General features: G+C 36.9%; 1 protein-coding gene across 1 annotated transcript; it reads left to right on the top strand.

Moving 5' to 3' along the window:
- On the top strand, window positions 1-11,221 carry LOC121431134 (PITH domain-containing protein 1-like). Its single transcript, XM_041628640.1, has 6 exons — window positions 1-223; window positions 2,396-2,439; window positions 4,561-4,638; window positions 5,360-5,464; window positions 7,124-7,232; window positions 9,600-11,221. The coding sequence occupies exons 1-6, from the start codon at window positions 38-40 to the stop codon at window positions 9,699-9,701; spliced, it is 624 nt and encodes a 207-aa protein (XP_041484574.1). The 5' UTR covers window positions 1-37; the 3' UTR covers window positions 9,702-11,221.
- The last annotated feature ends 338 nt before the right edge of the window (window positions 11,222-11,559 follow it).

Raw genomic sequence — 11,559 nt, 5'->3', positions numbered from 1 at the left:
TAATTTGCAAACTGCTATTTCACCATTGATCTTCACGATGTCTCACGGACACAGTCACGGATGTGGAGGACATGACCACGATCATGATAGCCCTGACAGAGGAGCCTTATTCTCCCTTTACACGAAAATCGATACAGAAAGATTAGAATGTCTGAATGAATTGAAGGACGGATCCGGGAAGCTGGTTTTTAAACCATGGGACGAGCGGCTCGATTTTTCCAAGGTATGTCTTCAATTTGTTCCAGTCCCACTCACATTTATTCGTGCTGTGTTATATAGTGTGAGATATCTTAAGGCAGTGTATACAGCCACACGCGTGTGTCTTTACCATCCAGCCACACGCGTGTGGTTATATCCAGAACACATATCTGTGGATACCGCCACACGCCGCCAGTAATAACAGTAAAACACGTACGGTATGTCTGACCGTCTATATCACGATCAAAATAACCTCATTTCTTCATTAAATTCTTACATTCTAAACCCCTTTGATATCCTTAGATCGTTTCAATTTCATTCTCACCGTCTTCTCTCCTTGCTTTTCTTGTCTTGTTACAAACGGTCGTCTGTTTAACAGCAAATTCTCTTTTTCTACTTGTGTCGATTCTGGCTTCCTTCGCGGTGGCAGACCCATACAGCGTTAGCGCAGCGCAGTAGTAGACATACACAGTTTGGGTTTCGTACGTACGCGCACATAGCCTAGATTCAGTAGAATCAACACAAGTAGAAAAAGTGTGGAAATTTGCTATTTAACAGGCGGCCTTTTGTAACAAGACAAGAAAAGCAAGGAAAGAAGACGGTGAGAATGAAATTGAAACGATTTAAAGAAATCAAAGGAGTTTAGAATGTAAGAATTTAATGAAGAAATGAGGTTATTTTGATCGTGATATAGACGGTCAGACCTACATACCGCAGTACGTGTTTTACTGTTATTACTGGCGGCGTGTGGCGGTATCCACAGATAGGTGTTCTGGATATAACCACACGCGTGTGGCTGGATGGTAAAGACACACGCGTGTGGCTGTATACACTGCCATATCTTAAATCACAAACCTCGCACATCACGATGTGTTATAAACCGAGGGATTTAGTTCCTGTGCAGTTTGAATGGCTTTTTCACAGAGTCGTGATCGACTCTTAATTATTTGTTTGATAAAAAAGGTGCATACACCACTAAAAAAAAATGGCCTCCAATGTGGAAATCAAGATTGATCATTCACACCCTAGACCCTTTTTTGAAAGTCAAGTCCTTCCCAGAAAATTGTTGATTTGAATCGACGATAAGAGTGAGAGAAAAATCAAACTAGTTAACAACAGTGAAAATTTGATGAATCGGACGTAAAACAAGAAATGTCTGTGACTACGACATTTTAAAGTTTCATTTATTTTTCACAAAACAGAAAAATCTATGTACAACTCGGTGGTATGCAAATGAGACTGAGAGTTGTCAATGTCCCTCACTAATTTTGTTTTTTTATTGTTTAAATAACACAATATTTCATTTTTACAGATTTGACAAGAAGCATGATAAGGACCAACTTGACTGAACCATAGACAGTTGAAATAATGGTTATGATGGTAATTACACATGCTCATGGATGAATAAAACTTTGTTTCACATGACAAAGAGAAAACTAGAATATTTCATATTTCATATAATAAAATACAAAAGAAATAGTGAGTGGATGATCTCATCAGTCCCCTCAATTGCATGCAGACCAGCATGTGCATATAACTGTTTTGTGAAATTTAGCGAAACTATATTAAAATTTCATAACTCTTTATTTTGTATCAAATTTTGAAGAAATTTTCAGTGTTATGCTTGTTGGATTTTTCTCTTTTTATTCAAATCAATTTTTCATCGGGGTAGACTTGTCCTTCAATTAATTTTTCTAAATTAAAAATAGAGATTGTTTTTTGACAATTCCGTCCCACTTTTACTCTCCACCAATAGAGGGCCATCACAAACACATGCTCACAATCACAATTTTTGAGCATTCTGGTGACTCCAAAATTATCCCCAAGTTACAATGAAATGCATATTTTTTGTTACAAAAATGATAATACTGCATAGATCTACATGAAAATTCACCACAGGTAGGGTAGTTGCAAATGCTCGCATAAAAATTTTCAGCTCACCTCAAGAGTTTCTTCACAGAAAATTTATTACATTCTTGAAAAAAGAAACGTCTAAAAACTTAAAGTTAGTATCTCATCTTGTTTATTTATTTCATTGAAAAGTAATTTGCTAGTGTACTGATTCATATTGATTTTAATGTCTTTGTTTTTTACCATGCTCAAAATTGTTTAGAATGAAGCAGCAAAATGTGATTATATTAAAAATTTGTTTCATGTTAATTATTTCAGATTTTTTCCAACCTTTTTCCGATTTTAGTTCGTTGAGAGTGACGATGATGAAGAACTTTTATTCAATATTCCGTAAGTTCTATTAAATTTTTGCCCTTAAATCTCCTCCTGCAGAATATCCCACATGTAGTAATAAGCTAATACCTGCCCCCTGTAGCATATCACATCTTTTCTTATTTTATGATTGGAAGATAAATGATTTTATCAGCCATTAAAACATTCTGCACCACTGATTGGTTCAAAGTGTAGCATGTGATTGAATACAATCCCCATTAGCCTCATGCAAATGAGCACATTTTCAGTGATAAATCTCGTCTGACGTTGATGACGTTACGTAGGTCTGCTATTTAAAGCTATGACATTATTAAATGATGTGTATGTGCACCCCTATTGTTATGGTCATGCAAGCCATCTTTAGATTTGTGATCCCTCTAGCCTGTAGCATCAATTTTGGGGAAATTAATTGAGAGCCAAAAGAGTTGAAAGTCAGATCTTTTACAAAAAGGTGACAGAAATAAACTACAAGTACATATGATGAGCCTGAGAAGGACTGTTTAAACTGTGGTGTCCTTAATAACATACTGCAGCCATACTCTTGATGGTCACTTGGGTTTGGATCCCAACCGTTATGGGGGCGTCGTGGTCTAGTGGTTATGACTCACGTCTTTCAATCAGATTGATGTGGGTTCGAATCCAAACCATTGAGGGTGTTGTGGTCTAGTGGTTATGACTCATGTCTTTCAATCAGATGGACATGGGTTCGAATCCAAACCATTGAGGGTGTTGTGGTCTAGTGGTTATGACTCATGTCTTTCAATCAGATGGACATGGGTTCGAATCCAAACCATTGAGGGTGTTGTGGTCTAGTGGTTATGACTCATGTCTTTCAATCAGATGGACATGGGTTCGAATCCAAACCATTGGGGGTGTTGTGGTCTAGTGGTTATGACTCATGTCTTTCAATCAGATGGACATGGGTTCGAATCCAAACCATTGAGGGTGTTGTGGTCTAGTGGTTATGACTCATGTCTTTCAATCAGATGGACATGGGTTCGAATCCAAACCATTGAGGGTGTTGTGGTCTAGTGGTTATGACTCATGTCTTTCAATCAGATGGACATGGGTTCGAATCCAAACCATTGAGGGTGTTGTGGTCTAGTGGTTATGACTCATGTCTTTCAATCAGATGGATGTGGGTTCGAATCCAAACCATTGGGGGTGTTGTGGTCTAGTGGTTATGACTCATGTCTTTCAATCAGATGGACATGGGTTCGAATCCAAACCATTGAGGGTGTTGTGGTCTAGTGGTTATGACTCATGTCTTTCAATCAGATGGACATGGGTTCGAATCCAAACCATTGAGGGTGTTGTGGTCTAGTGGTTATGACTCATGTCTTTCAATCAGATGGACATGGGTTCGAATCCAAACCATTGAGGGTGTTGTGGTCTAGTGGTTATGACTCATGTCTTTCAATCAGATGGACATGGGTTCGAATCCAAACCATTGGGGGTGTTGTGGTCTAGTGGTTATGACTCATGTCTTTCAATCAGATGGACATGGGTTCGAATCCAAACCATTGAGGGTGTTGTGGTCTAGTGGTTATGACTCATGTCTTTCAATCAGATGGACATGGGTTCGAATCCAAACCATTGGGGGTGTTGTGGTCTAGTGGTTATGACTCATGTCTTTCAATCAGATGGACATGGGTTCGAATCCAAACCATTGGGGGTGTTGTGGTCTAGTGGTTATGACTCATGTCTTTCAATCAGATGGACATGGGTTCAAATCCAAACCATTGGGGGCATTGTAATCTAGTGGTTATGACTCATGTCTTTCAATCGGATGGACGTGGGTTCAAATCCAAACCATGGCGCGTTTTCCTTCAGCAAAAAATTTACCCACATTGTGCTGCACTCGACCCAGGTGAGGTGAATGGGTGTGCAGTAGGATTTTTTCCTTTAGCGCCTATATGGCGGTTCATCTACAGCTGGGGTTATAATATGATACCAAGTATCAAGCGTAGTAGAGTATATGCAATTATAGTAGCTGTGTCATAAAAATGGAACATATTATTATTACTAGTATTATCATCACCAAACACTATTTTGGTTGTACAAATTTGATACTATAAATTAATTCATATGATTGTTGTGATCTGAAATGAAGATGATGTAGCACTCATTTTATTTTAGATTCACCGGCAACGTCAAGCTGAAGGGTGTTATTGTTATTGGAGGAGAAGATGATAGTCATCCATCGGAAATGAGGCTGTGAGTTTTCTTTTCAGCCAAGAAGCTTGTTCTTACCAGCCAGATAAACTCTTTGGCCCGTATTCTGAACTCAGGTTTAAATCAAACCCTGGTTTAAAGTTGTGGTTTAACTATGGAGAGCCAATTGGAGTACAAATCCCTAAGAGAACACATCCAATTTATTAACTCATATGATGCCAAAATTGTCTGGGAATGATAACTGAAGTATTTTGAAGTATTTTTCTTCATTATGAAAGCAAAAGGAAACAGAATAGAAATTATAATAAATATGTAATATAAGGAAAATTTTCGAGTTTTTGGCTCCCCATAATTTTAGACCAGACTTAGACCATGGTTCGAGTTAAACCTGACTTCAGAATAAGGGCCATTAAATTTTATGAATCTCATGAAGCGCACTATCTTGTATGAAATTTGAATGCAAACATGTTCAGTTCATTCAGCCAATCAATATTAATATTAGCATTTATGAAAACCCTCACAAATATTCTTTAGATTGAATTCAAGTCAAGAAAAGTTAAACAGAACATGAATTGATTTCACATATATTTTCATGCCCGGAAGGGGGGGGGGGAGGATGGATACGTATATTTTTTTTAAAGTTAGTGAAAGTGCATGGAATTGATATTAAATTATACAGTATAGCTTTATGTTTATTATTTTTCACTTTGCTAAATTGTTTTTTGTAGAGGTTTATTGTTTATAATACGCTTATTCTGTACAGGTTTAAGAATCAACCTCACATGACGTTTGATGATGTCCAGTCTGAGCCTGATCAAATGTTTGAAATGCACAGAGACTCTACTGGAGATCTAGAGTATGCCACAAAGTAAGTATGGTAGTGGCAAAGAATAATTTTCATTGTAACAAGTATGGTATTGGCAAAGAATAATTTCATTGTAGCAAATATATGATTTCAAACTAATCATTTCACTGATTTCTACTGACTATTGCTACACTGTATAAGCAACTGCAAATCCTTGCATCTGATTTGGCTGAGAGCAAATTAGTAAGTGAAAATCACAGGTAAAACAGCTCCCCTGTTATGAGTGGTAGAAAGAGTTGTTATAAGACCACCGACAATCAATGCACAAAATCAGTGAGAAATAGCAGACACTACAAGGGGACTGGACACTTCAGCGTTTTTTTGTTTTAAACGCTCAATTTTGTTCATGTGAAAGGGCGACCACTAGCACTGGGGGAAGTAAATTGTCACACATCGGCACATGGATAAGTATAAAGCATGTGGGGAAAATGACAGGGGGGGGGGTGGGGAAATGGCAAAACTGAGGTGCTTGGGGATGATTCCACCTCCCCTTACCTGGAAACCTCCAAGATATATTCATGTCTAATTTCATTCAGATTTTTTTTTAAAGAAAAAAAATGTCGAAATCGCCTCTTCCTTCACCCCTCCATCATTTCCAAAATATGTTCTACACACACCCCAAAATGGTGATAACCGATTGTATACTTACCCAACGTCGTAGGGCTCTCTTCTCAAAGTGTCAATATGCGCTTTGCCTGTCTTGTCCTCCCCTTGTAGTGCCATTGGAAATAGGGTAACCAAGGCAACTTTAGAGCAAGGAGACATTTTATACTGCCAGGCTTCATTGGGTTGATAAAAACAAATTTGTTAGAATTGAAGGAGCTCTTCATGAAACAAATAGTGACTTTCACTAGCTGTGGGTTATGCAAATCCTTGCTTTTAATTGGCTGAGAGCAAATTAGTCGATGAAAATTCCTGAGAAAACTTCCCATGAAACGCTCCCCAGGAGATGGTTTATATTGCCACCCCCTCTGTTCTTCGCATCATCCACTTCATTGCATTTTCTAATCTATACTTTTTTAATTGAATCAGTGTATTTTTACTATTTGTGCAATTATACTTTTTGTTCAGGGTAGGAAGTGATTTCTATTTTTAGGGGCTATCTTTTTTTTTTACATTTGGGTGATTTGCAGAATTTTGGGGGCTATTTCTTTCATTTTAAGGGCTGCTTTTTAGGGGTAACAAGTACATGTAATTATGCAGTAAAAGCAAATGTCATTATTCTGCCATATAATATTAATTTTTAGCAATCTTGAATATTTTTTATGACAGATCTTGGGGCAACTACAGAAAGAATGGTTGCCCCAAAGCATTCATTTTGGGGCAATTTTAGGTGCTATTAGGGCTGTCATGAGGGTAAGATCGCCTGTCGCACTCATGCATTTCCTAACTAAAGGCTTAGCGATTGATCAAATGGCTAATTTCTGTACGTGATTGATCGCATTGATTATTGTGCATGATCAATCGTAAGCATCAGCACCCAAGCAGTCGCTAAGCTCTATGTTTAAATGGGAATCTGATATGAAAGATAAAAACTTTGAATCAAAATAATCATTATGAACTGTAAGGTATTGCCTTGTGTAAAATACCATACATTTGTGTTAATGACAGATTGTAGACATAGTCATTTTATCATTTGTGTCTTTTTTCTTTTTTTTAAAGGGCCGCCCGCTTTTTCAATGTCAACCACTTGTCCATTCACTTTTCCAAAAACTTTGGAGCAGACACCTCAAAGATCTACTACATCGGTCTTAAAGGAGAATTTAGTGAGGTATGATTTAGATAAGAATGATAATTGAAGTCATGATTATCTTATGTACATGATAATCTTATGACACCTAACTCCATAACCGTATGTCACTTTACAACAAAACTTGGATGGTAGATGGACTTAGGGGACCTGCATGTTGTGCTGCAGTGGGAGGTCACATGGTAAGGTCAAAGGTCATTTACAGGTCAATGTTAAAGTTTACATGCAAGACTCTCTTATGACACCTAACTTCACAACCGTAAGTCACTTTTCAACCAAACTTGGATGGTAGATGGACTTGGGGGACGTGTATCTTATGCAGCAGTCAGAGGTCACATGGTAAGGTCAAAGGTCATTTTCAGGTCAATGTTAAAGTTTACATGCAAGACTCTCTTATGACACCTAACTTCGCAACCGTATGTCACTTTTCAACCAAACTTGGATGGTAGATGGACTTGGGGGACCTGCATGTTATGCTGCAGTGGGAGGTCACATGGTAAGGTCAAAGGTCATTTACAGGTCAACGTTAAAGTTTACATGCAAGACTTTCATATGATACCTAACTCCGCAATCGTAAGTCACTTTTCAACCAAACTTGGAGGGTAAATGGACCTAGGGGACTTGCATGTTATGCTGCAGTCAGAGGTCACATGGTAAGGTCAAAGTTCATTTTCAGGTCAACGTTAAAGTTTATGTGCAAGGCTCTTATGACAAGTGTTATTCCATCCCAGTCATTTTACAATGAAGTTTTTATAAGATTCTGTTGCGTGCCCTTGCAAATCACGATATTTCTGGTTTTTGTCTCACCTGCATAGCAGAGTGAGACTATAGGCGCCGCTTTTTCGACAGCGGCGGCGTCACCATCAAATCTTAACCTGAAGTTAAGTTTTTGAAATGACATCATAACTTAGAAAGTATATGGACCTAGTTCATGAAACTTGGCCATAAGGTTAATCAAGTATTACTGAACATCCTATTAGAGTTTCATGTCACATGACGAAGGTCAAAGGTCATTTAGGGTCAATGAACTTAGACCATGTTGGAGGAATCAAGATCAAAATCTTAACCTGAGGTTAAGTTTTTGAAATGTCATCATAATTTAGAAAATATATGGACCTAGTTCATGAAACTTGGACATAACTGTAATCAAGTATCACTGAACATCCTGAACGAGTTTCACGTCACATGACGAAGGTCAAAGGTCATTTAGGGTCAATGAACTTTGGCCAAATTGGGGGTATCTGTTGAATTCCCATCATAACTTTGAAAGTTTATGGATCTGATTCATAAAACTTGGACATAATAGTAATCAAGCATCACTGAACATTTTGTGCAAGTTTCAGGTCTCATGATTAAGGTCAAATATCATTTAGGGTCAATGAACTTTTGCCGAATTGGGGGTATTTGTTGAATTACCATCATAACTTTGAAAGTATGTTGGTCTAGTTCATAAATCTTGGAGTAATCAAGTATCACTGAACATCCTGTGCACATTTTAGGTCACATGACCAAGGTCAAAGGTCAATGAACTTTGGCTAAATGGGTTATCTGTTGAATTACCATCATAACTTTGCAAGTTTATTGATCTGACTTTTGAAACTTGGACATAAGTGTAATCAAGTATCACTGAATATCCTGTGCAAGTTTCAGGTCACATGATCAAGGTCAAAGGTCATGTGAGGTCAATGAATTTTGGCCACATTGGGGGTATTTGTTGAATTATCATCCTATCTCTGTAAGTGTATTGGTCTAGTTCATAAAACGTGGAAATGAGAGTAACCAAGTATCACTGAACATCTTGTGCGAGTTATAGTAGTTTTCAAAGTCAGCAATGCTGCTATGTTGAATCCCGTGATGCAGGTTAGACGGCCAGAGGCATTCTACTTGTTAGTTGAATAACCATCATATCTCTGTAAGTTTATTGGTCTAGTTCATAAAAAGTGGACATAAGGGTAACCATGTATCACTGAACATCTTGTGCGAGTTAGAGAAGTTTTCAAAGTCAGCACTGCTGCTATATTGAACCGCGTGATGCAGGTGAGACGGCCAGAGGCATTCCACTTGTTTTGATAAGTGGGCGAGACACAAAATTGCTTTTGCCTTGTTTATTTTTATGACCACCTATCTTTTCACATAAGAAAGGAATATTGACTGCCTCAGGCAGATGTATAAAACAGACCCCACCCCTCATACAGACACCCACAGAGATAAGTTATACGAAATATATTGTTGTAAAGTTTAAATTCTCTTCTTTCATCATGTATGTAACTTCTATGCAACAGTACCTTATTCATGCATTCAACAATTTACCAATTCAAATTATGACAGTTAATGATGACCTACATGTACCATGTAATTACTACTCTATTGTATTTTGATTTATTTCAGGCCCCAAGGCAGGGTATTTTGCTGGTGAGTTATGAAGCACAAGCCAATCCTAAAGATCACAAAACGGATCTACATGAAAACGTCCAACATCAGATTAGATAGTCTCCAATCTCCAGACCAAACCAAGTTAGTTTACTGACATAGTTTGGCGAACTATTATTTGCATTATGAATTTTTTTTGGTAATGTTTTTGTGGTAATCATTTCAGCTGGCTCTGTTTAAATCATTGAAAAGTTGTTTTTTATACCAGTTTAAACTGTTTCTTTATTGAATTATTGCTCCTGGACAAAACTGATATTGGAATTAATAGAGTAAAATTGAAAAGGTAAACCAATTCAAGTTTCACCAAAGCCAGATGATGAGCGACAAAAATATGATACTTATAAGTTCTATATTATTTTGATAAAACAGTTTGATACATTTCATCAGGACTTGTGATGAATTATGGATGATGTAATATTTTTCCCAATTATGTAATTTAAATATTCCAAGTGTCTGTAAAAAGATAGTGGAAACAAGATTTATTGTTTTATATAAAATGGTGTTGTAGATCCTGATGAAGTGATTGACTGAAATCTGTATAAATTATTTCTTGAGTTTTTCTTCAAAAACTTCCTTAATGTTTCTAAAGAAAACTTTATTGGAGTTTAAAAAGGTTGAAGATATACCATGATTAGTATTAATCAGTTATGAATCTTTTACTGGAATTTCATGAAAATTATTGTAACTCACAATTCTCTGTACTCACGATGTTTCACCAACCACTATTGCAGGCATGCCATCTGTTCCCTAGAGTTATTTGTTCCCTTTTTTTTGCTATAAATACACCAATACTTTTTTTGTATGATTTGTTACTTTTTTAATATTTCCAATCATGGAGTATGTATTATACAGTGTGTGACACTAGTGCTGGTACAAAAGTCCCAGACCAGTAACAATCACTGTTAGGGCCAGTAACTTGTTGGATGAAAAGAGCAAGTGAATTCTTGCCTACAAGCACATGTTTAAAAAAGGATGAATCATCAAATTTTCAAGTAGAGTCATTTCACATGTTTTTTCCACCGATCCCACTACAACAAGCTGACGATTGTTACATTGAGACAAATTTATAGAAATACTCTTTTTTTGTCAAAAAATACTTTTTTTTGTCAATTTTTTTTTTTACTTGTAAGAATACCCTTTTTTTGGTTGTAGAAGTTTGGCAGGTCTGCTATTTGCTTCATCAGGCAAATGAAACATCTGCACTCTTCAAGTTTAACTGGATGAATCATAACATTCATGGATTTATACCATGAATAGTGTTAACAAATTCAATGAGGAAAACAGTTATTTCCTAAACATCTCAATATTTGCAATAGTACCGGTTTTTCATAATGGAAATGGCACAGCCAACCTTATCAGATTTTCAACTTTTGTCTGAAAAATATCACATTACATTTAAATTTATTTTGTTTTCATTGAAAAAGAGGTATCAAATACCATTATTTTTTCATGAAGAGAAAATGTGTGAGTATGTGTTATCTGTGTATTATAAATACAGTTACACCTCGTAATTCCGAAGGTTCTTTATTCCGAAGATTCGTAATTCCGAAACACGTAAATTGTCTATACCTCGATGTTCGTTAATCTGAACATTTGTGGCATTATTCCGAAGGTTTGATAATCCGAAAATACGGTTCGATGTTCCGAAGGTTCGTTAATCCGAAAATGAAATTTGGAATAACGAAGCTTCGGAATTACGAATGTATGCGATAAATACACTCATGATTGCGAGGAAGGCAGTTGATAGAGGACTGTCTTATATGACATGCATTGAGTGGTCTTGATACGTACGGCCATTTGATAAAATAATTGAACAGTTATTGTGACGTGATCAGTTTTCTTTCGCCTGCATAGCAGAAGCGATACAAACATGCAGGTTCTCCGATGTTGATGGTGTCGTCAACATGAAATCATTACC

This window comes from Lytechinus variegatus, chromosome 17 (genome assembly GCF_018143015.1).
Source record: "Lytechinus variegatus isolate NC3 chromosome 17, Lvar_3.0, whole genome shotgun sequence".
Lineage (NCBI taxonomy): Eukaryota > Metazoa > Echinodermata > Echinoidea > Temnopleuroida > Toxopneustidae > Lytechinus > Lytechinus variegatus.
This window is presented reverse-complemented; position numbering and strand designations above follow the sequence as displayed.